The 24,532-nt window shown below is 39.4% G+C and overlaps 1 protein-coding gene across 1 annotated transcript in view; it reads left to right on the forward strand.

Annotated features, from left to right (window-relative positions):
- Positions 1–1,590: 1,590 nt before the first annotated feature.
- TPX2 (TPX2 microtubule nucleation factor) overlaps positions 1,591–24,532 on the forward strand; it is a 55,376-nt gene continuing 32,434 nt past the window's right edge. The window contains exons 1-5 of the mRNA XM_079720080.1: positions 1,591–1,628; positions 5,185–5,301; positions 16,320–16,488; positions 19,238–19,357; positions 24,050–24,176. Of these exons, the coding sequence (XP_079576206.1) occupies positions 16,383–16,488; positions 19,238–19,357; positions 24,050–24,176 (353 nt within the window). The 5' untranslated portion in view covers positions 1,591–1,628; positions 5,185–5,301; positions 16,320–16,382. The remainder of the gene's footprint in view (positions 1,629–5,184; positions 5,302–16,319; positions 16,489–19,237; positions 19,358–24,049; positions 24,177–24,532) is intronic.

The following is a 24,532-nucleotide window of genomic DNA, read 5'->3' on the forward strand; positions in this document are numbered from 1 at the left end:
ATGCGCCTGTGTCTGAACTCTTAAATTCTTCCACTGATCTTTTGTTGTTAAAAATTTTCTACGCTAATACCCTGCTTAAAAATTTTTTGGAAAATTTCAAATGCATATATGTATGTGTATGTATATATGTATCTTGAACCTGTCACTCAGTTTTAGCAATTATCAATTTGTGGCGAATCATGTTTCATCTATACTCCCATCTACTTCCCTTCCTGGCATATTCCAGATTATTTTGAAGCAAATTCTAGACTCATTTCATCCTCATCATTTCCATGTGTATCTCTAAAAATAAGGAATATTGAAAAACAAAGACAAACAAAAAGACCCAACTCTTGCTGTTTTTTTGTTTGTTTGTTTTTGTTTTTTCTATTTATTTTTTGAAGAAACTAGATCTTTTGTCCTGTAGAGTTTTCTCGTCTGGATTTTGTTGATTGTATCCCCATAGACTCAACTGACGATACTTCTTAAATTACTATAATTTCGTAGTATGTTAATATTTGTGAGATCTGTTATGGCGATTGCCCCCTATTATTTTTCAAAATTCAGATGCCGCTTCTTGTGCTTTTTTTCTTCCATGTGAATTTTAAAATCAACTTGGCAAATTCCATGACAAAACCTATTGCGATTTTCATCGGAATTGCCTTGAACTTTTAATATGGAGAATTTACAATATTAGATCTCCCCATCCATTAATAAGGTCTATAGCTTAATTATTTTTATAGTTATTCAACGAAGTTTTACAGTTTTAAAATTTCCCGTAAAGGTCTTAGGCTTATTTTTTAAAACTTTGTTGCCTTTTTTGTTATTATGAACGTTGATCTTTTTGTTCTTGTTGTTGCTATTATCTTCTAATTGACTATTGATGATATATAGGATCAGACGTTCTTAACTCAAATCCCATCTCCTCTACTTAAAAAATGTGATCTTAGATAAGTTTACTCAACTTCTGTGAGCATTTGTTTTCTCTTCTACAATACGAGGGTAACAGAGCCAAAGATGCAGACGGCATTAAAAGTGAAAGCCCAAGCCTTCAAAACGCCGCCGGCTTTAGCCAGTAATATTGGGGCGTGGACTGGATAAAGAGTTTGAGAGACTCCTTCACGATTGGCAGAGAATCTGGGGACGAGACTATGTTGCTTGCAGGGGACTCGATGTTAAAACGAAGTGAATTCCTAAGAACAATCAAAGGCACGATGCACAACTACAGGGAGAATTATAAACTAATGAAGAATTTCCTTCCGTGAAAGTTTTGGAGAGGTTCAGGACGCGCGCCGTCCTGTTACCTAAATAGACTCCCTCTCTCTTCAGTGGGTAGTACCACCTTTCCCAAACAGTCTGTAGCCGAGCATTCTGGGCTTTGTGGTAATTTCCTCTTTCGAGTTGCTGCAGCCGGCTCACGCAGTCGCACTACATTTCCCAGGAGTCTCCGGGGCCGGTTGTTTGCTTGTCCCTCGTCCTGACTTCCGGCCTCCCTACGATCTCTAGGGCCAATCGGAAGGCTGGGATAGCTGGTTCCCGGCACTCTGATTGGTGCGTTTGACTGGATAGTCTGGGTTCAAATTTTCAACGGTACTGAATGAGTCCCGCGGCGGGTCTTCCTGGCGGTCGGTTGTCAGCGCTGAGGCGAGGTGAGCCAAGGGGAGAAAAGGGGAGCAGTTGGGGCGCCGGGCAGCCTTCTCCCTGATTTCCAAGTGGCTGGAGGTCTCCTCCTCCTCGAGGGCTCAGCTTCTGGGACGGTGTGCTGCTGGGGCGCCGACCTGACCCGCAGAGCAGGAGCCGGGCTTCCGGCTACCCTTCCCTTCATGACAGGATTTCCACGGCCGGACCGGGACGAGCGGTCTGTGTCTCCAGGTAGAGGCTGAGGCCGGCGTGGGAAATAGGTGGAAGGAGGAGTGGGGGGAGGTTGTGCGCTAAGGATAACGGTAACGACAACTATATTATTACCCAGCACACATGAAATAAGCGTTTACCGGACCAAGCACTCTGCGTTTTCTCGTTTAATTTTCGCCCCAGTCCAGTGAAGTCGGTGCTAGTCTTAGCCCTCCTTTATAGGAGGGAAACTGAAGCCCGTAATCTAGATACATTTCTCGAAATGGTTGATACAGTAGCCCTACCCGCCCTCAAGACGTGTGGCATTTGGTGGAGGAAAAAGATGTGGCCACAAACTACATTTCAAAACTGTTGTGTAAGATAGAAAGGTAAATGAGGTGAGAACATAATTGAGGGCGAGTTTAATTCCACTTGGAGTTGTCTTTCTATTTGGGGATTTAAAATTCATTCTGTTTTATCCCTTCTGCCCAGCCCTCCCCCTTTGTGTGGTATCACTAGGTATTGCTGCTTTTCTAATTTCCTGTTCTAAAACACTTATAGATCGGAGAGGGAAGGAAAAGTGAACCAGGCTGTAATATTGTAGGATTGTTTTTCTCCCTGGTTTCTTGATACATGGTTTCTTTCTCTCACCTACAATTTCCTAGTACTTAGGTACCAAGGACTTCCTCCCTATCAGTCCTGCTTAGAACAAGACAGCATCTGCGTGCTCTGCTGATTTTGCTTTAAGACCATCACTTGGAGTTCTCCCTGGTTCAGCCTTACCTTGTCTTGACATTCTATGGCCTTTCAATTTGTCTCACTCATCAGATGTCAAAATTCAAACTGTTTGCTGCAATACTAATGATATTTTTGTGTTGTGGCCTCAGTGTATCACCCCCTGTCAAGCCACCTCTAAATCAAACTTAAGTTGTTTTGGAGTTGTACTGTGGGTGTGTCAATTCAGTATTAAGTTGGCACTCTTGGGATCAAAATTATTGTGGCTCCCACTCACTTAGCTAATTAATTGACCTTTGAGGTTGTACCGTGTGCCCAGTATTAGACACTGTGTGTATACAGATGAATGGTTTCTGGTATGCTTGAGGCCAAAAGTCTGATTCAAATTGACAAGTGACAATTAGAACAAGACAAGAAAGCATCTGAGTGCTCTATTGTTTTGTATTGTAAGCGCCCTGGCAGTTTAGAGGTGAGGGAGATCAGTGAGGCTTAAAACAGGCAAGGGTGGCTTTGTGAAGCAGGTGGGACAGAAACCGTTCTTGATAAGGAGAGTCTAGTTAGGAACCAGAACAGTCTTGGTGCATGGAAGTCACCCATTCAATATCTGTTGAATTGGAAAGACAAGAAGGCATTCTCTAAATTGACTACAAAATTTCAGGTATGAAAAACTGGATATATTGAATTAGATTGGTAAATTTGTTTAAACTTTCAAATCATTTAGAGAAAATAGTTATTTTGGCCCACCTTATGCTTAAGTCTGTGTATTCCAACCTTAATAAAGTTAGTTTATCCTGCAGCTGCAATTAAGCTTCCACAGGAGACAGGATTACGTGGGAAGGTCCTTCATTTCTTGTTTAGGTATCAGGAGAGGTTCAGAATTCACCTATATTTCCTATATGTATTTTTTCTTCAGCCTTTCCTGGGTCTCTTCCCTAATTCTTTTTGAATTGCTTGGGAAGAAAGGAGGAGGAGAGATTTAAATGTCCTTTGGCAAACTGAATTTTCTTTGCCATGGGTAAAGGTAGGAAGCAGAATTTACTACAGGGAGATTGAACAGGCCAATCAATTCTTTTTTAATAAATTTATTTATTTATTTTTATTTTTGTCTGCGTTGGATCTTTGTTGCTGTGCACAGGCTTTTCTCTAGGGGGACGACTCTTCGTTGCGGTGCGCGGGCTTCTCATAGCGGTGGCTTCTCTTGTTGCAGAGCACGGGCTCTAGGCGCGCGGGCTTCCGTAGTTGTGGCTCCTGGGCTCTAGAGTGCAGGCTCAGTAGTTGTGGCGCTTGGGCTTAGTTGCTCCGCGGCATGTGGGATCTTCCCGGAACAGGGCTCGAACCCATGTCCCCTGCATTGGCAGGCAGATTCTTAACCACTGCGCCACCAGGGAACAGGCCAATCAATTCTGTGAATAGATCTGTGTCTGAGACAGATCAGCAGCTAGGGTACTTTGTGAAAAAAGTACAGATAACTGGGAGGGGTTCTGTTTTTGTTTGTTTGCATAGAGAAACTTGATTATAGGGGGAAATTAAAGATTAGTGAGAAAGGTATAAAATTGTATGTAGGAGCATACTTTAGAAAATTTTTATAAAATGCTATTTCTACTTTTTAGTTAATTTTTTAAAGCTAAGTTATTTTTTTTTTTAATATTTATTATTTATTTATTTTGACTGTGCTGGGTCTTAGTTGTGGCATGTGGACTTCTTAGGTGTGGCATACATACGGGATTTAGTTCCAAACCCCAGCCCCCTGCATTGGGAGCATGGAGTCTTACACACTGGACCACCAGGGAAGTCCCTATTTCTAATTTTTTTAATTTAAAAAGGTAGTAGAAGTTTTTTCATATTTTGAGTGTGCCTACTCTTTGTCCTGATGTTTGAATAGGATAGAAGTGCACACTACAACCCCTTGATGTCAGTGTTCCTAAGTTTCAGGTTTCAGAAAGGTTGCTTTAAAGTGGGAGTATGTACCAAACGTAAGGTAGATAGATAGTGGGAAGCAGCCGCAGAGCACAGGGAGATCAGCTCGGTGCTTTGTGACCGCCTGGAGGGGTGGGATGGGGAGGGAGGGAGGGAGGGAGATGCATGAGGGAGGGGATGTGGGAACAGATGTATATGTATGACTGATTCACTTTGTTATAAAGCAGAAACTAATAAAAAAAAAAAAAAAGTGGGAGTATGTAACCACAGAGATACTGGGAAACAGCACATGTACACTAAAAAACTTGAAGAACATTTTTACACTAATGAAACAACAATCTTTTAAGAAGTCTGGCATCTGGGGGGATCCATGCTATTTAGACCTTAGCTCTCAGAAGCACTCTTTGGTTTTAAGAGTGGGTATCCTTGGTATTTTATAGCAGAGGTCCCCAACCTTTTTGGCACGAGGGGCTGGTTTTGTGGAAGACAGTTTTTCCACGGACGGGTTTGGGTTGGGCATGGTTCAGTTGGTAATGCAAGCAATGGGGAGCGGCAAATGAAGTTTCCATCTCTCGCCTGCTGCTCACCTCCTGCTGTGCAGACTGGTACTGGTACGTGGCCCGGGGGTTGGGGACCCCTGTTTTATAGCTCCTTCTGTTCTCTGTTAACCTTTTTTACTACAAAGAACTTGAACCTGTTTCATCACCTTTCTGCTTCTTCCAGGTTCTTGATAAGAAGTACTTTCTAGACTTCAAGATTTCAGAAGAGAGGTTAAAGAGTATATTACAACTTTGAGTCAAGCCTGTAGACAGGTGGACTGACAGACGGATTAAACCACAGGTAAGGCTGTATCCACAGTATTACATTAAAAAGGAATAAGGGGGACATTAATATATTAGCTTCAAAATTCTTTAAATAACTTTAGCTTATCTTTAGAAAGTAACACTTATTTTGGAAGAAAATTTATTTAATATATAAAAGCAAAAGAAAATAATGTCACCCAATATCCTACCTCTCAGATAAACTATGGCTAGCATTTTGATAGATTTCTTTCCAAATTTTGGAGGGTATCTATATTTGGTTTTAAGAACCATGCTCTAATAACCTTCATTTTTTTTTTCATTTAATAATTAGGTTATGAAAATTTTTTCATTTCATTAAAATTTTCTATAACATAATTTTAATGGCTATATATTATTCCATTATATCGTTCTACCATAGTATTTTACCCAGTGGAACCATTGGTCAAAAAGAATGCATATTTTTATTTTTTTAATTTTTAAAATTTATTTATTTATGGCCATGTGACATGTGGGATCTTAGTTCCCCAACCAGGAATTGAACCAATGCCCCCTGCATTGAAGGCACGGAGTCTTAACTGCTGGACTGCCAGGGAAGTCCCAAAGAATGTGTATTTTTAAGACTTTGGTACGTAACACCAAATTGCTTTATAGGAAAATTGTGCTGATTTACACATCCACCAGCAGTGTATGTTCACACAGGCACAATTTTTTATTTTTAAAATATATTATAGATTCAAATGGTGCAAAAATCAAAATAATATAAAAAGGTTTATAGTTAAAAACCTTCCAACCCTCTCATTGTCTATCTCACTCCCTGCCACCTCATTGATTATCACTTTTTTAGGGTGTGTGTGTATGTGGGTGTGTCTCTGTCTGTCTGCTTTCCAAACCAGATACCTTTTGAGGGATATAAATCTCTACAAGATTGAATGATTGAGATTTGACTAGGATTGTAACCTCCTGTAGCCCCACTGTCAACCCTTACAAACTCTTTCAGCTTCTTACTTTTGGAACATCAGAACACTTTGGTATTACAGAGATCTGTGTCGTTATTTGGCCTAGAGGTAAATGGTATCTTTGATTTCTATCCAGGTCCTGTTAGTCATGTAAGAGTGGATTATGGTTTATAGAGTTCTGTGGATGAATAAAAAAGCAGAACTGAATTTATAATCCTTCAAAAACAGTGATATGAAACTCACAAGTTTGGGAGGAAAATGGTAGAAAAATGTATTTTCTTGAGACTTCTGGACAGTGATGAATTAGAACAAGTGTCCATGTGTCCTGTGCTGACTTCTAAGTGCTTGGAGAGTGAGAGATTGTCACTGGACTTTAAAATGACCCAATTTTGGAAGCTTCATAGATCTGTTTCTGTAAATAGATCCGATTTCATCATAGAAGTTAGCAAACAAATGTGGAAACACAAAGTCCATTAACTTCCTTCAGACTTAGTTTGTGACTTTGATGAACAATTAAAATTGCTGTCTGTATTATGTTGCCATTTACTGTCTCCTGCTAATCCTTATGTACAAGAAAAAAAAATGTAGGTGTTTTCTCCCTGGTTAAGATGACAATAACTCAACTCTAACTTGTGGTAGTGTAACAGGATCTCTTACCCCTTGTGAAAATAGGAGAGGGTGTCCCTGAGGAAATGGCACTGCCTGGGATGGGACCTTTTTAACTAACTACACTTCTAATGAGGTCTTGCCTTACTCTGTTTATTCTATTACATTACCATTTATTTAACTCATGATTTTTCCTCCAGTAGAATTAGGCAATACACAGTTCACAAGCTTGTATAGTGAGGTACTTGAGATCATTTATCACACCAAAGTCTTTGTCTTGCTCAGGAGCTGCTAGTCTATTTCAACCTTGCTTAGAATGCAGCCTTTTACAGCTTTCCTCCACCCGCTCTGAACCTGCACCTTTTGATTTATAGAGCTTGTCATGGCTGGTTATTTTTGGTTTGATAGTGAAGAGAGACAGGGGCCCTTGGAGGTTAATTTCAGATGAATGTGGAAATAGGTTACTTTGCTTCTTTTGCAATCTTCCTCAATTGTGTACTTCCCCCTATTTGTTTTCCCTTTCCATTTATTTCTTCCCCTAGAAAAAGTCAATATTCATCTTTAGCCTGTAGAACTCTGCAGGTCTATCTGTATCTTTTATGTATCACTTCCACCAGGAAGCCTTCTCTGACCCTCCTTCATCTATTCCCCTTCTCTGCACTTTCACAGCAAAGATCACCCTGTGTCAAAATTACTGTGAGTTCCTTAAGGGAAAGGATTATATATATCTTTTCAATCTTTGTTTTTTGGAAACAAAAATTAGCCATGTGATGTGATGGATGGCACTTGATAAGCAGTTTTAAAAGGAACCTAACTAGTTCATAACATATGGGAGAAACCTTTCCTTGTCTATCATAGGATTATTGGTCAGGAAGAGCTATTTCTTCACTGAGAATGTTTCTAGTTTTGCAAGAGTCTGAAGTTGTGGTGGATTCAGATAATTTTGAAATGTGAAGCCGATTCTCTTGCTTGGCAGCTTGATTTGTGTGGGGGAATGTGGTTGACGCATGTGCCTTTTTCTTTTTCTTTTTTTTTTCAGTGAAACCTGTTGACAGAAATTCAATCTTGATTAAGGGGTGCAGGAAAGCATCCAGTTCCACCTTGCTTCGGGCTCTCATTTAAACAGTTAGTGTTGGCCTTGGCCTGTTCTATTTCCCACTAGTCCTTTAATTTTTGAGGGTTTCACATCCTAATATTTATTATTTGTGGGAGAGGCAGCGTAGTGACGCTTGCATAACCCAGTAGTTACTTTTGGTTTTGTTCATGTACTTGTGCCATCACTCTTTATTGAGGAGAATCAGACTTCTCAATGGATATGTATTTATCTGTTTGTTCCCCTCTTTTGGTCAGGGGGTGGGGGCGAGGGGCTGTATTAGACCAAAAGATAGCTCAAAAGAAGCTTTTTGAAAAAGAGGTCGTTTATTTTTTAATATCTTTCTTGGAGTATAATTGCTTTACAATGTTATGTTAGTTTCTTGTACAACAAAGTGAATCAGCTCTAAGTATACATATATCCCCTTATCCCCTCCCTCTTGACCCTCCCTCCCACCACCCCTATCCCACCCCTCTAGGTCGTCACAAAACACCCAGCTGATCTCCCTGTGCTTTGGAGCAGCTTCCCACTAGCTATCCATTTTACATTTTGGTAGTGTATATATGTCAGTGCTGCTCTCTCACTTCATCCCAGCTTCCCCTTCCCAGCCTGTGTCCTCAAGTCCGTTCTCTACATCTGCGTCTTTATTCCTGCCCTGCCACTAGGTTCATCCGTACTGTTTTTTTTAGATTCCATATAAGGGCGCTAGCGTACGGTATTTGTTTTTCTCTTTCTGACTTACTTCACTCTGTATGATAGACTCTAGGTCCATCCACCTCATTACAAATAACTCCATTTCGTTTCTTTTTATGGCTGAGTAATAGTCCATTGTATATATGTGCCACATCTTCTTTATCCATTCATCTGTCGATGGACACTTCCATGCCCTGGCTATTGTAAATAGTGCTGCAATGAACATTGTGGTACATGACTCTTTTTGTTGTTGTTTGTTTGTTTGTTTGTTTGTTTTTTGCAGTACGTGGGCCTCTCACTGTTGTGGCCTCTCCCGTTGCGGAGCACAGGCTCCGGACACGCAGGCTCAGCGGCCATGGCTCATGGGCCTAGCCGCTCCACGGCATGTGGGATCTTCCCGGACCAGGGCACGAACCCGTGTCCCCTGCATCGGCAGGCGGACTCTCAACCACTGCGCCACCAGGGAAGCCCATGACTCTTTGAATTATGGTCTTCTCAGGGTATATGCCCAGCAGTGGGATTGCTGGGTCATATGGTAGTTCTATTTTTCACTTTTTAAGGAACCTCCATAGTGTTCTCCATAGTGGCTGTATTAATTTACATTCCCACCAACAGTGCAGGAGGGTTCCCTTTCCTCCACACCCTCTCCAGCAAGAGGTTGTTTTAAAAAATAGTATTTTGGTTTTAAAATTTCATCTAAATAAAGATAAGGTATATTTAGGTTTCAGCCCCCTTTGCCTTTTAACCCCCACTGATCAAATGCAGTCCTAGACCTCAGAGGACATCCCTCCTTCAGATGTGTGAATAGTCTACTCTGGAATATCCACTGAGAGGTTCAGACTAACCTCCATCTTATTTACAGCAAGAATTTATATGCAAGAGTACAAACTTAGAAAAAGAGAAATTAAGGGGTGATATTTTAGTTTATGAGAAGATTCAGCTCAGCGCTTTCCTGGTATACTTAGAATAGGGTTTTTAATTTACCAAAGTGTTCTTTTTGCACAACTTGTCAGGAATGCTTAATTTTTCTATAGAGCAGAGTTTATTTCTGTATTTGTCTAACAGGTTAGTAAGATTTGGTTATGTACCTCATTTTTTTTTTTTTTTTTTTTTTTTTGGCTGCACTGTGCAGCATATGGGATCTTAGTTCCCCGACTAGGGATTGAACCCGTGCCACCTGCAGTGGAAGCGCAGAGTCTTAACCACTGGACTGCCAGGGAAGTCCCTACTTGCCTCATTTTTGAAGGAATATTTATAGGAAAACCCTGTATATTATAGTGACCCCAGATTTTGGAATCCTATAAACCTGGTATTAAAACTCAATATTGCTACATACTAGTTGGTGATCCTGGATCACCAGGATCCTGGAGTAGTTGAGCCAGTTCCTTATTTGTAAGATGGTGATGACTATATCTGCCTTATACATTGTTAATGCAGTTTAAATGAGATGATTTATGTGAAGTGCCTTGTAAAGTGCTTGGCCTGAGGTAGACAATCAGTATTTGGGAGTTATTATTATCTGTAAATGGTTTTGTCTCTCGCTCCTTGACAGTTGATATTGATCTACATAAATATCTATTTTTAAATAAATATGAGAGGCAGTGGATAAGAACACTCCCTTTAGGGCCTGTCTGGGTTCGAATCCTGGCTCTGCTACTTCTTAGCTTCATGACCATGAACAAATAGTAAATCTTTCTGTGCCTCATTTTCCTCATCTGTAAAATTAAGATAGTAACAGTACCTACTTTATAGGATTATTGTGAGGATTTAGTGAGTTAATATATAAAAACACTGTTTGGCTTGTCATAAGGACTCAGTAATTAATAGCTATTATTTTTTTAGGTCAATACACAGGAACATTTTATTTTTATACAAAAGCACGAGAAAAGAAAATATTTAGCATTTGGTTACGTGAAATTAGTAGTCAGTTTACAGACCATGTAAATGGGAAGCATTATTTCCAAGAATCAAAAGGTTTAACAATTATTGCTGGATTGTAAGAATATTTAATAAAAATTCCAGAAAACCTAATGTCTTCTGGACTGTAAACATAGATTTAGGGGGAAATAATACTGCTTAATTAGTTCTTTAAACTGAAAAGGTATGTGTTTATATAGTAGAATACAAAAGTTCATATAGTGAAAAGTCTTCCCTTGACCCAGACCTCCCAGCTTTCTTCCCAGACCAAATGCTGTTAACACTTTTGTGTCTCTTTCCACAATAGTCTATGTATATATAAAGGTATATATGAGTATACATTACCCCTTTCCCTCTTTTAAAAAAAAAAAAATTTATTTATTTATTTATTTGTGGCTGCATTGGGTCTTTGTTGCTGCGTGTGGGCTTTCTCTATTTGGCAGCGAGTGGGGGCTACTCTTTGTGCGCGGCTTCTCTTTGCGGGGGCTACTCTTTGTTGCGGTGTGCGGGCTTCTCATTGCGGTGGCTGCTCTTTGTTGCGGAGCACGGGCTCTAGGCATGTGGGCTTCAGTAGTTGTGGCTTGCGGGCTCTAGAGCACAGGCTCAGTAGTTGTGACACATGGGCTTAGTTTCTCCATGGCATGTGGGATCTTCTCGGACCAGGGATCGAACCCCTGTCCCCTGCATTGGCAGGTGGATTCTTAACTACTGTACCACCAGGGAAACCCTGCCCCTTTCCCTCTTTTATAACCTGAATGGGAGTACACACTTGTGCATTTTGCTTTTCTCACTTAGTAGCTCTTGGAGCTCATTTTGTACAAATCACATATGTAAAGTTACCTAATATTAAAGTTACTTAATATTTCAATATATGGTTGTGCCATAATTTATTCACCTAATCTATTGGTGGAATTGGAGTTTTCAGTTTTTTGGCTTTTATGAACACTGCTATGTGAATTTTCTTATACTTACATATGTATAAATACATATCTGTAAGATAAATTTCTACATTTGGCAAGATGTATCAAAAAGAAAAATGTAAATTGCCCTCCACAGGGGCTAGCAGTGTAGCTCCATAATTAAAAAAAGGAAAAAAGGATGTGAGGGTTTAAATTTGAATACTTTCCAGGTGGTTTTCAGCAGCATGCTTTGGTGGAATCATAGTGTTTAGGAGGCTAAGTGGGGTTGCTGCATATTACATTCCTGCCTCTTCCCTCCCCCTGCTTTAGTTGTCTTCATTACATTCTTGCCTGGGAAGTCTTCCCAGTGACCTGGGTTAGGCATTAAGATCATGGGAATCCAAGATTTTCCCATGTTTTCCAGCATGTTTGTTCACAAGAACTGGAAAACTTCCTCCTTGCAGCAGGGGAATTTTAACCACTGTCAATTGCTGGAGAATCTTTCAACAATGTCCTTTGAATAGAAATGTGGTCAAGGAGAGGAGAGATATCAGTAGGTCAAAAGGCAATGATAATATCATACGGTAGTGTACTTCATAGCACTCAAAATACCTTCTCACTTGTTTATGGGAAGTAGGTAGGCAGAAAGGTGGAGTGACTTGCCCATTATCATATACATCAAGTAATGCCAGGGAGAGGGCTAGAATTCTGGATTTCTATGTTGGGATTGTTTTTGGCTTTAAGTGAAAGAAAATGTGACTTTAACAGCCTATATGAAAAGAGTTTTATTGTCTAGAGGTAGGTGGTTGCTGATATTTGATCATCAGTGATCAATAGCTCAGTGATATCAGGGCCATTGTATGTTATTCTCGTGATCATTTACTCCTGTGTATATGATGGCTGCTATAGCTCTAGCCATTACATCTGCCTTCAAGGCAAGAAGAAGGCTGAAGGAAGAGGGCAGGAGCAAGGGCTGTAGCTGTATCAGGTAAGTATGAGTTTTCCTATGAATCCCTCAGCAGATTCTCATTGTTCTCATTGGCCAGAACTGTCCCATGGCTACTCCAAGCTTGGAAGCTTGGCAATCAAGGAGGTGACTTCTGTTACAGTGCACTCCTTACTGTTTTGATGCTGTTCAATGAAAAGTATTTAATCATAACTTGACTTAAGCCACGTTCATCTCTAATTTTCATCCTTTTTTTTTAACTAATTATTTTTGGCTGCGTTGGGTCTTCATTGCTGCACATGAGTTTTCTCTAGTTGCAGTGAGAGAGGGCTACTCTTCGTTGTGGTGCGCGGGCTTCTCATTGCGGTAGCTTCTCTTGTTGTGGAGCACAGGCTCTAGGTGCACAGGCTTCAGTAGTTGCGGCACCCAGGCTCAGTAGTTGTGGCGCATGGGCTTAGTTGCTCCACGGCATGTGGGATCTTCCAGGACCAGGGCTAGAACCCGTGTCCCCTGCATTGGCAGGCGGATTCTTAACCACTGCACCACCAGAGAAGTCCCTCTAATTTTCTTTATACTTATGGTTTATACTATATAATTTAAATATTTATACTGTCTTATTTATTGAGTCTGATAGGACTCCTGTCTAGGTTTTAATTCCTTTGTGTCTGAGACTAGATCTTCTACCTTTTGTATGAGACATATAGTCTCATCCTTGAATATTAGTGAGAAAGGAGCTCCGATATTATCAAGCCCACATTTATGACCTCTAGCAAGTGTGTAATATGAGTGGACTGCTAATAAATAGCTTATTGAGTTAAACTGAATAATGAAAGTAGAAATAGGGGAGAATGAAAACTTAGAAGGAGGATAATAAAGAATCCTCTATTCAGGGCAAAAGACTATGAAGAATGGATCTACTTGGAAAGAAATACCGTACTATTTTCTATGCAAATAAAGACTATAATTACATTAACATGCTCCTCTAATTCATAGGGTGAGAGGGCAGAATGATATAGGAAAAACACTGTGCTGAAGTCAGGGGCCTCAGTTCTAGATCTAATTCTGCTTTTATATAACTGTATGATACTGGGAAGTCTTTTAATCTCCCTTACCTTCAGCTTCCTCTTCTAGGATGGAAATAATAATTGTTGCTTTAGAGGATTGTTGAGGGTTATTAAAATAGTACAATTTAGTACCTCATGGTGTCTGGCATGTATAATCACCTTGGGGAACTGTTTTTACCATAATCATTAGTAGTGTTGTGTGATCTTGGAGGACCCCATTTCGCTTTAATTAATCTTTATAAACTTAAAAAGTTAGGTGTTATTTAAAATTCCTCCCAATTCCAAAATGTCATATTTCTACATTAAGTTCCTCAGTCGGCACATTGTTATAAAGGTATCTGTGGAGTTCTGGCTTCGGTGAGTTCATAAGAGAGACCATGGGAGAATGAGGTTCTCTGGTGTATAGGTTGATGTCACTATATAAACTAAATATCTGTCAGAACAAATTCCTTCTGAATTACCCAAGTCCACTGAGAGAAGCTAATGAAATGATGGCCAAACCACTGAGCAGCAATGAGGTTGGGTGGAACTAATCTCATGATTTATCTCACAGCATAGGTATAGTGGTATAAAATAGAGAAAATGAGCACTGAGGGCTGTTAGTGCCCAGAAGAGAACGGGCACACCTCTCTGGTAATGCTAGTGGGTATTACTCTTCTGAGGAATGTTTTCACAGTATGTGTCAAGAGCCAGCAATTCCATCTTTAAGAATTTGTCTTGGGACTTCCCTTGGTGGTGCAGTGGTTAAGAATCCACCTATGAATGCAAGGGACATGGGTTTGATCCCTGGTCTGGGAAGATCCCACACGCCAAGGAGCAGCTAAGCCCGTGTGCCACAACTACTGAGCCTGCGTGCCACAACTACTGAAGCCCGTGTGCCCTGGAGCCTGCGTGCCACAGCTACTGAGCCCATGCGCTGCAACCACTGAAGCCCACGCGCTCTGGGGCCTGCGTGCTGCAACTACTGAAGCTCGTGCGCCTAGAGCCCGTGCTCTGCCACAAGAGAAGCCACCGCAAGGAGAAGCCCGCGCACCACAACGAAGAGTAGCCCCCACTCGCCGCAACTAGAGAAAGCCCACGCACAGCAACAAAGACCAAATGCAGCCAAAAAACCCCCACATGGGCTTCCCTGGTGGCGCAGTGGTTGAGAGTCTGCCTGCCGATGCAGGGGACACGGGTTCGTGCCCCGGTCCGGGAGGATCCCACATGCCGCGGAGCGGCTGGGCCCATGGGCCATGGCCGCTGGGCCTGCGCGTCCAGAGCCTGTGCTCCGCAGCGGGAGAGGCCACAACGGTGAGAGGCCCGCGTAACGCAAAAAAACAAAAAAAAAAAGACAAAAAAAACCCCACAAAAACACAAAACATAAATAAATAAATAATAAAAAGAGAATTTGTCTTAAGGGAAGAATTAAGAATATGTACAGAAATTTAGCTACATGGTTATTCTTCTAGTAGTATCTTTAAAGTGAAAATATTGGGAAAATCCTAAAATAGGGGATAAGTAAATTGTGGTTGCTGATATATCTATATTTATTGACAAGGAATATGCTCACGATATGTGAAGCAGATTCAGAATGTCAGTGATCCCATTTGAAGAAACAAAAGTGTGTGCGTGTATGTGTGTGGAGAGAGAGAGAGACTGAGAGAGGTATCGTGTGTGTGTCTGGAGCAGTGTGGCATTGTAGATTTTTATGAAAACTATTTTTGTGATCTAATTTTTTTTGTGATCTAATTTTTAAAAATGAGCATGTGTATTTCTAAAATAAGGGCTTACAGAAAGGTACTTAGTTTAATAATGTGTATGCAAGTTGTTACTTATATCTACTTCTCTTCCAAGATACAGAATACTTTAAGTACATGTCATTTCATGGATGAAGACAAATGGCTCATTGGGTTTCATAGGGAAATTATTTACCAGTGAGTGTGGCCTTTCGGCTATTTTTCAGAATACTTCCAGCTATTTTCTTAACCATACAAGGCTGGAGTAGGGGCTGACTTTAAACCTACACAGGTTTCCACAGCACAGAGGACACAGGACAGTACTTCCGTACAGAGTATGCAGAAGTAAGGATGGACCCATATGTTTGACATGTTTCTTTTACCTAATCTGCATGTTGTGCCTTTTATGTACTTTTTTTTTCTTTTATGTATTTTTTGAAGTCTTTCTCTTCATGCCCAGGAATAGTATTTTTATGAAAGTATTTCTAAAGAAAAAACCTGTACTTGGCAAAACTATATTGAGCTTTTACTATGTATGAGATACTGTTCTAAGCACCTTGATGGATGAGGTATACACAAGTGAGTAAAATTCATCCTTATCTACAGGAACTCAGCGTCTACTAGGAGAGACATTTGCATAGTTAACTAATATAAAATTAGATGGTATAAAAGCACTATGGCTTTGGAGAGGCAACAATTAGGTGTGATAGGTGGAAACTGGGAAAGATTTTACAGAGAATTGGACTGGATTTGAATGATGAGTAAGATTTTGGTCAGTAGGTATAAAATTTAATGGTGTGTTTCAGAAATTGGGTTATTCAGGGCAGAGAGAAAGCACACTGGATGTGGAGGAGACTGGAAATGAGAAAACGGTAGATTGAGGAAAATAAGATAATGAATGTAAAACACCTAGCACAGTACATGGCATGTTGAAGGTATTCATCAAATTTGACCTCTTTCTAATTCCAACATATTTACCTCAAGGAGTGTCTTCAAGTTACTGAAAAAGCGAAGTTAACTGTTAGTGTGATTTGAAAAGTAAGGCATACTGCCTAGGTGATTTTCAGAACTGCAAATGTGATCGTAAAAGCAAAGTAATTGTTAGGCAATCAGTACCTTAAGATAAATGTGCCACCAAGTTTCTGAACTATTTCTTTCCTTAGGAGGTGACCTATTGAGAAACAAACCCTGGGCAAACCTGCTGTTCTGCACCAAGGGTGGAAAAAATGTCACAAGTTACAACCTCCTATTCCTATGATGCTCCAACAGACTTCATCAATTTTACATCTTTGAAGGATGAGGAAGATACCCAAAACATAGATTCCTGGTTTGGTAAGTATCTGCTTTCTCTGGTTGTTTTAAGGGTTAGTGACTTGCTTTGTGCTGGGGACCTTTCAAAAATAGAAGGGATTGTAGATAACCAAAATATAAATTCCTGCGCTTCCCTGGTGGTGCAGTGGTTAAGAATCTGCCTGCCAATGCAGGGGACATGGGTTTTAGCCCTGGTCCGGGAAGATCCCACATGCTGCGGAGCAACTAAGCCCATGCGCCACAACTACTGAGCCTGCGCTCTAGAGCCCGCGAGCCACAACTACTGAGCCTGCATGCCACGGTTACTGAAGCCCATGTGCCTAGAGCCCGTGCTCCGCAACAAGAGAAGCCACTGCATTGAGAAGCCTGCACACTGCAACGAAGAGTAGCCCCTGCTCGCCGCAACTAGAGAAAGCCTGCGTGGAACAACGAAGACCCAACGCAGCCAAAAATAAATAAATAAAATAAATAAATTTATAAAAATAAATAAATTTAAAAATATAAATTCTTTTCTACACCAGATACTTTGTCATCCCCGATATGATAGAAATAATCGAGATGCCCAGTATTTTGGGAATGGACTATCAGTAGAAATCAATGTTTTCCAGTTAAGAATGACAAATATTTAAGCTTTAGGGACATATGGTAATATCTAGATGAAACAAAGTTGAGTGAAGTTCTAGGACATGTCTGTAGTGATGGCAGTCACATAAAAACTTGCTCTACTGTCACTGGGCATAGAGTATAATATTACAACTAGGATGTTGACAGTCTTACTCAGATTTCTCCAGCTTGACTTGTATTTATTTTTATTTATGTGTATTAAATTCTGTGCAATTTTATCACCTGTGTAGGTTTGTTGATCTGCTGCCACAGTCAAGATATCAAACAGTTCTAACATCGCAAGGACCCTGTGTTGCCCTTTTATAACTATACTCATCTCCCTCTTGCTGCTTCTCCCCAGTTCTTTTTTTTGTTCGATTTTGGTCCCACCACAGAGCTTGAGGGATCTTAGTTCCCCGACCAGGGATCGAACCTATGCCCCCTGCAGTGGAAGCAGGGAGTCCTAACCACGGGACCTCTAGGAAATTCCCCCCAGTTCTTTTTTTTTCTGTTGCGGGGCACAGGCTCCGGACGTGCAGTTTCAGCGGCCATGGCTCATGGGCCCAGCTGCTCTGCGGCATGTGGGACCTTCCCGGACCGGGGCACAAACCCACGTCCCCTGCATCGGCAGGCGGACTTTCAACCACAGCGCCACCAGGGAAGCCCCCCCCAGTTCATTTTTTTTTTTGCGGTACGCGGGTCTCTCACTGTTGTGGCCTCTCCCGTTGCGGAGCACAGGCTCCGGACGCGCAGGCTCAGCGGCCATGACTCACGGGCCCAGCCGCTCCGTGGCATGTGGAATCCTCCCGGACCAGGGCATGAACCTGTGTCCCCTGCATCAGCAGGCGGACTCTCAACCATTGTGCCACCAGGGAAGCCCCCCAGTTCATTTTTAAATGGAGGGATTATACTACTCAGAACCCAAACTCCAAATAGAGATAGGATTGCCTGATGTTGGGGCAGGTGATATGACACAAAATTTGACACCAGGTCAACAAATAATGATGTGGTTTTATTTTTATATTACGTTGGAATAATATCTGAGCCCAGTGATATGTGAGGCTAGTATTTGCTGGGACTCCTTCATTTTCTTCTATCTCATGTCCTTATCCTCCTCATTAAGAGAAATCAGTATGTGATGGGGGATAGAACTTAGCCATTGCAGCTGTACTTAACACTTATAATGCAGTGTCCAAATGTGATGGCATATGCCATTCTCTTGGAAAAGGATTCTAATAAAATCCAGTGGATATCCTGAGAGGAGGGGTCTTTTGGGCGTGGTGTAGGAGGAAGGGTGGATAAGACGGCCAGCTGCCATAAAAGGTCTTCTCCATGCCCTTGGCCCACAGAAACCCTGAGGAAATAGCTGAGTTGTCTTTCTCTTTTTCCAAGTTTTTCTTGAAAACAAGAAAGGAAGTATTAATATAACAATACTATTAGATACAGTTTGGAAGAAAAAATGAATCCCACTATTTTTTTCAAAATCACCTTAGTTCTAATATATAACTTTCTAATTTTCTTCCAAATAATCACATCTTTTTACACAGTTGAAATCAGAGTGCACATTCACAGAGTTATTGCTGGGGCTCGCCACATTCCTAAAATTTCTATCAGTAGGCTGTTGGTAGAACACGCTTTTCACTGCTTTGCACTGGCTTTTGGGCATAGCAGAACCTAAGATAAAATTCCTTAAGAGAGCCTAACTCTGTTCCATACTCATACACCCCACACTCTCCTAGTTGAGGAAGAGCCTCAACACAATTAGACTATCAGATGTCCCTTGTAAGCCTTGCAGGTCTTGCTGGATACAGTTTTCTTTAAGAGAAACATGATGTATTTAGGTGGTAGATAAGGCCAGTTTATGCTTGTATGGTCCTGAATGTGTATCAAGCAAAGATAAGGAGCTATTCACAATGCAGAGTTTGCACTTCTTTTCTGTGATACATTGTTCAGTGTTGCCAGTGTTTTAGTGATAGTTTTTGCAGTCGCTCTGACATATAGTGTGTACTTATTCCGTTTTGATCACTAGAACTTTGCTGGTACTTGCAAATGAGTTAGAAGTATACTGGTAGGAGGCTTTATTTAGGCCCCATATTAAGTGTATGGCACTAATTTATTTTGCTTTCTTGCTGATTGTTTACACAATGATGATTTTACCTTTTCACAGAAGAGAAGGCCAATTTGGAGAATAAGTTTCCTGGGAAGAATGGTACAGGAGGGCTTTTTCCGGGCAAAACTCCTCTGAGAACAGCTAATCTTCAGCAAGATGTCACACCTTTGAGACCAGGTAAGAAAGAACATCTTAGAAAAAAGCTGCTTGGCAGAATGGTCAAACAGTATATTAGGAACCTGAGGGATCTGGGGATATTACCTAAATGATGTATCCCTTGGATTTTAATTGGTGAAATGTGCTAATTCATTTATTCATTTCATGGTGAACATGAAACTAATGATGTGCTGCATTTTTTTTTTTTTTTGTTCCTAGTCTTTTGGAAATTAAGCTAACATAGAATTTTATTGCCAGATATATAACTATTTTCTTTTTATGACTAGATTTAATGTAACCTAACCTCGGTCTGGCTGGGTAACAAAACAGCAGGAGGAAAGAATGTACTGCTTGCTAACTGTACAAGAATTCTTTGAGTCATGTATCTGATTTTTAAAGATGATTGACACTTAAACTAGTAGTTACTAAATCTGCAAGATACTATCTATTTGATTAAAACAAAAAAAGTATTCTTTAAATCCTCAAAAATGATTCTTGTTTTGAAATAGTAGCTATATTTAGATTAATTCACATATCATACAATTAACCTGCTTAAAATGTACATTTCAATGTTTTTTCATATATTCACAGCATAGTTGTGCAGTCATCACCACAATCAATTTAGAACATTTGAAAATTAATCTTATGGGTAAATCTGAAACTAGCCTCAGTCACACCAATAACTAGAGGGCCGTATCAGAAAATGGCTGTATTTTCAGTGAACTTGCGTAGTTTGCAGAGTCTGAGTTGCTAGGCTGACTTTTAAATAGTTTATTCATGAGTACAGGTGATATCTATTGAATTTGGGATCTGGACAAGGATCCTGAACTTTTACATCCATCTTTCTTGCATAAGAGGTTAGAACTATGTGCACGTTTCACTTGAGGTGCTTAGAAGTGTGACAGATTTTCTGTTGCTTTGATGGTCTTTGTGCTCTTCTTGAATTGAAAGAGGATGTGATGTACCTAGTTTGTCTGGACCACTTTCAGTTTAAGACTGTTATATCAGCAGTAAGCCCCAGAGCAAGAGACCTCTGCATGGCCCATCATTTGGCAAAGACCATGTACCCTGCTTCCATGCATGTATACCCCTTGGGCTCCGCAGTCTTTTTGTTCTTTGTTAGCACACATTCTTACCTGTCTCATTAGTGCTATTCCCTCTGCCTTGAATACCTTTAATCTAACTGAGAAGTCCTTACTTATCATTCAAGTTCCAGCTCAAATATCCTTTCTCTAATTGATTCCCCTTATTTGTGTTCTCAAAGCACTTTTCAGACCTCTATTTTGATTTCAAGTTTCTATTGTGTTGCTAGTACAAAGAAATACAATTAATTTTTCTATGTCCATCTTATATCCTACAATCTTCTAAACTCAGTAGTGTTTGTATCTTTTTTGTAGATTCCATCAGATTTCTACAAAGGTGATTATGTTATCTACCTTTTGTTTCTTTTTCTTTCTTGCATACTGCACCTTTAGTAGGATGCTGAATAGGAGTAGAGAAGTAGACATGCTTGTTTTATTCCTTATCTTACGGCAAAAACATTCAGGCTTTCACCATTCAGTATGATGTTAACTGTAGTTTTTTCATAGATGCCCTTTATCAGGCTGAGGAATTTCCCTTCTATTCCTATTTTGCTGATAATTTTTATAGTAATGGATGCTAGATTTTCTCAAATGCTTTTTCTGCATTTATTAAAACGTTTATATGATTTTTTTTCTTTTTTCTTTTATTCTTTAACTATGCTCAGTTATGCTGATTTTCCAATTTTAAGCCAACCTTTCATTTCTGGGATGAACCCCCAATTGGTCAGGATGGTATTTTTCTTTTTATATATGTATTAGGTTCAGTTTGCTGCATTTTTTTGTTAAAAATTTTTTCATCTATGTTCATGAGGAGTAATGATCTGTAGTTTTCCTTTCTTATGATGCCTTTGTTTGATTTTGATAGAGTAATGTTGGCCTTACTCTATAAATATTCCCTTCTCTTCATTTCTCTGGAAGAATTTGTGTAAAATAGATATTACATCTTTCTTAAATGTTTGGTAGAATTCACCAGTGAAGCCATCTGGTTCTGGACTTTTGTTTGTTGGGAGTTTTTTTTTTAAATTACTGATTCAATTTCATTGCTAGTAATTGGTTTCTTCAAATTTTCTATTTCTTCCTTGTTCAGTCTTAGGAGATTTTACATTTCTAGGATTTGTCCATTTCTTCTAGGTTGTCCATTTTATTGGCATATAGATGGTTGTAGTAATCTCCTATGATCCTTTGTATTTCTGTGGTGTGAGTTGTAACTTCTCCTTTTTCATTTCTGATTTTATTGATTTGGGCCCTCTCTCTTTTTTTCTTGAAGAGTCTGGTTTAAGGTCTATCAATTTTATTTATCTTCTCAAAGAACCAGCTCTTAGTTTCATTGATCTTTTCTATTTTTTTAGTCTCTATTTCACTTATTTCCATTTATTCATTTCTTTCTGCTCTGGTCTTTTATGATTTCTTTCCTTCTACTAACTTTGTGTTTTGTTTGTTCTTCTTTTTCTAGTTCCTTTAGGTGTAAGCTTAGGTTGTTTGAGATTTTTCTTGTTTCCTGAGGTAAGCTTCTCTTGCTATAAACTTCCCTCTTAGAACAGCTTTTCCTGCATCCCATAGATTTTTGGATTGTTGTGTTTTTGTTTTCATTTGTTTCCAGGTATATTTTGATTTCTTCAGTGATCCATTGGTTGTTTAGTAGCATATTGTTTAGACTCTATGTGTTTTTGTTTCTTGCAGTTTTTTTCTTATAGTTGACTTTTAGTCTCATAGTGTTATGGTCAGAAAAGATGCTTAATATGATTTCAGTTTTCTTAAAGTTACTGAGGCTTGTTTTGTGGCCTAGCATGCGATCTATCCTGGAGAATGTTCCATGTGCACTTGGAAAGAATATGTATTTTGCTGCTTTTGGATAGAATGTTTTCTCTCTATATATATGGTCTAATGTGTCATTTAAGGCCAGTGTTTCCTTACTGGTTTTCTGTCTGGATGATCTGTTCATTGATATAAGTGGGGTGTTAAAAGTCCCCTACTGTTATTGTGTTACTGTCAATTTCTCCCTTTCTGTCTGTAAATATTTGCTTTATGTATCTAGGTGGTTCTCTGTTGGGTGCATATATATTTATAATTGCTATATCTTCTTTTTGGATTGATTCCTTGATCATTATGTAGTGTACTTCTTTGTCTCTTGTAACATTCTTTGTTTTAAAGTCTATTTTGTCTGATATAATTATTACCACCCCATTTTCTTTTGATTTCCATTTGCATGGAATACTCTTTTCCATCTCCTCACCTTCAGTCTGAGTGTGTCTTTAGATCTGAAGTGAGTCTCTTGTAGGCAGCATGTATATGGGTCTTGTTTTTGTATCCATTCAGCCACTTTGTGTCTTTTGATTGGAACATTTAGTCCATCTGCATGTAAAGTAATTATTGATATGTATCTACTTATCGCCATTTTGTTAATTTTGGGGTTGTTTTTGTATGTCGGGTTTTGTTCCTTTGTTCTTTTTTTGTTCTCTTCCCTTGTGGTTTGATGACTGTCTTTAGTGTTATATTTGGATTCCTTCTCTTTGTGTGTGTGTGTGTATCTATTATAGATTTTTGGTTTGTGATTACCGTGAGGTTTATATTTATCAATCTGTATATCTCTGATTATTTTAAGTTGCTGATCTCATAACTTCAAATGCATTTTAACAACTCTGCATTTGTACTCTCCTCCCTGTATGATTACTGTTTTGACGTCATATTTTACATCTAATTGTTTCGTGTATCCCTTAACTGCTTATTGTAGATACAGATGATTTTTTTTTGTCTTTTAACCTTCCTATTAGCTTTGTATGTGGTTGATTTACTACTTTTACTGTATATTTGCCTTTACCAATGAGATATTTCCTTTTGTAATGTTCATGTTTCTAGTTGTGGTCTTTTTTTTTCACTTAGTGAAGTCCCTTTACACATTTCTTATAAAGCTGCCTTTGGTAGTGCTGAATTCTTTTAGCTTTTGCTTGTCTGTAAAACTTTTGATGTGTCCATCAAATCTGAATGAGAGCCTTGCTGGGTAAAGTATTCTTGGTTGTAGGTTTTTCCCTTTCATCACTTTAAATATATTGTGCCACTTCCTTCTGGCCTGCAGTTTCTGCTGAAAAGTCAGCTGATAGCCTTATGGGAGTTTCCTTGTATGTAACTTGTTGCTTTTTCCTTGCTACTTTTAATATAGAATTGCAGATTAAAAGATTTTTTTCTTGACTTCTCTGAAGGCATTATTCTGTTATCGTTTATCGTCCTGTGTTACTGATGAGGAATTCAGCTTATCCTATTTTCCTTCCTTAGGTGATTTCTTTTTCTCTATGGAAGCTTTCAGAATTTTATCTTTTTAAAATGTCATAAGAAGATGTTAAAATAAAAAATGTCATGAGAATGTGTTTGGGATACTTTTTTCTGAGGTGATGCCTTAGGCTGGCAAATAGGCAGGGCCCTGGATACTTCATTTCTGCTTCAACCAAAGTAGCTTTTATAAATTGCTCTTCTGCATAAGATTTCACTGCTTAGGAGGGATACACACACACACACACACACACACACAATTTGCAATCTAGAATTCTATATTAAGTCATATATATACACATGTATCTCTCATCTCCAATTCATTTCCTTGGGATTTGAGTACTGACTAGTTTTTGCTTTCTTGCAGTTGACAACACTTATAACAAAGAGGCAGAAAAAGAAAACCTGGTGGAAGAGTCCATTCCAACAAATGCTTGTTCTTCTCTGAAAGTCAAAGGAACCACATCAAGAAATATTCTAGCTCAGCCTCAGAGGTAAGACTGTTTTGGTGTTCAAAAGTGGTGGTTATATTAATAATGTTCAAAGAAGAGTTACTGGAGCACCTACTATATGTCCCATACTACATTAGACTCTTCATGTTACCTTATTTAATCTTCATAACATTTATGAGTTGTAGGTAACATGCTTAATTTATAGATAAGGGCTCAGAGGTACTAAGTTGCTTGCCCAAGACAGATTTATTTCAGAGACAGGATTCAGACTGATCACTTTGGTTCCAAAGTCCTTGCTATTTGCGCTGTCAACATGGGTTGCCATTTACATTTATTTGTATGGATATGTGGCAAGTTTGTTTTTTTTCCTGTGTATAGGTTGTAAATAAACTTCATAA

The sequence above is a fragment of the Hyperoodon ampullatus genome, assembly GCF_949752795.1.
Source record: "Hyperoodon ampullatus genome assembly, chromosome: 14".
NCBI lineage: Eukaryota > Metazoa > Chordata > Mammalia > Artiodactyla > Ziphiidae > Hyperoodon > Hyperoodon ampullatus.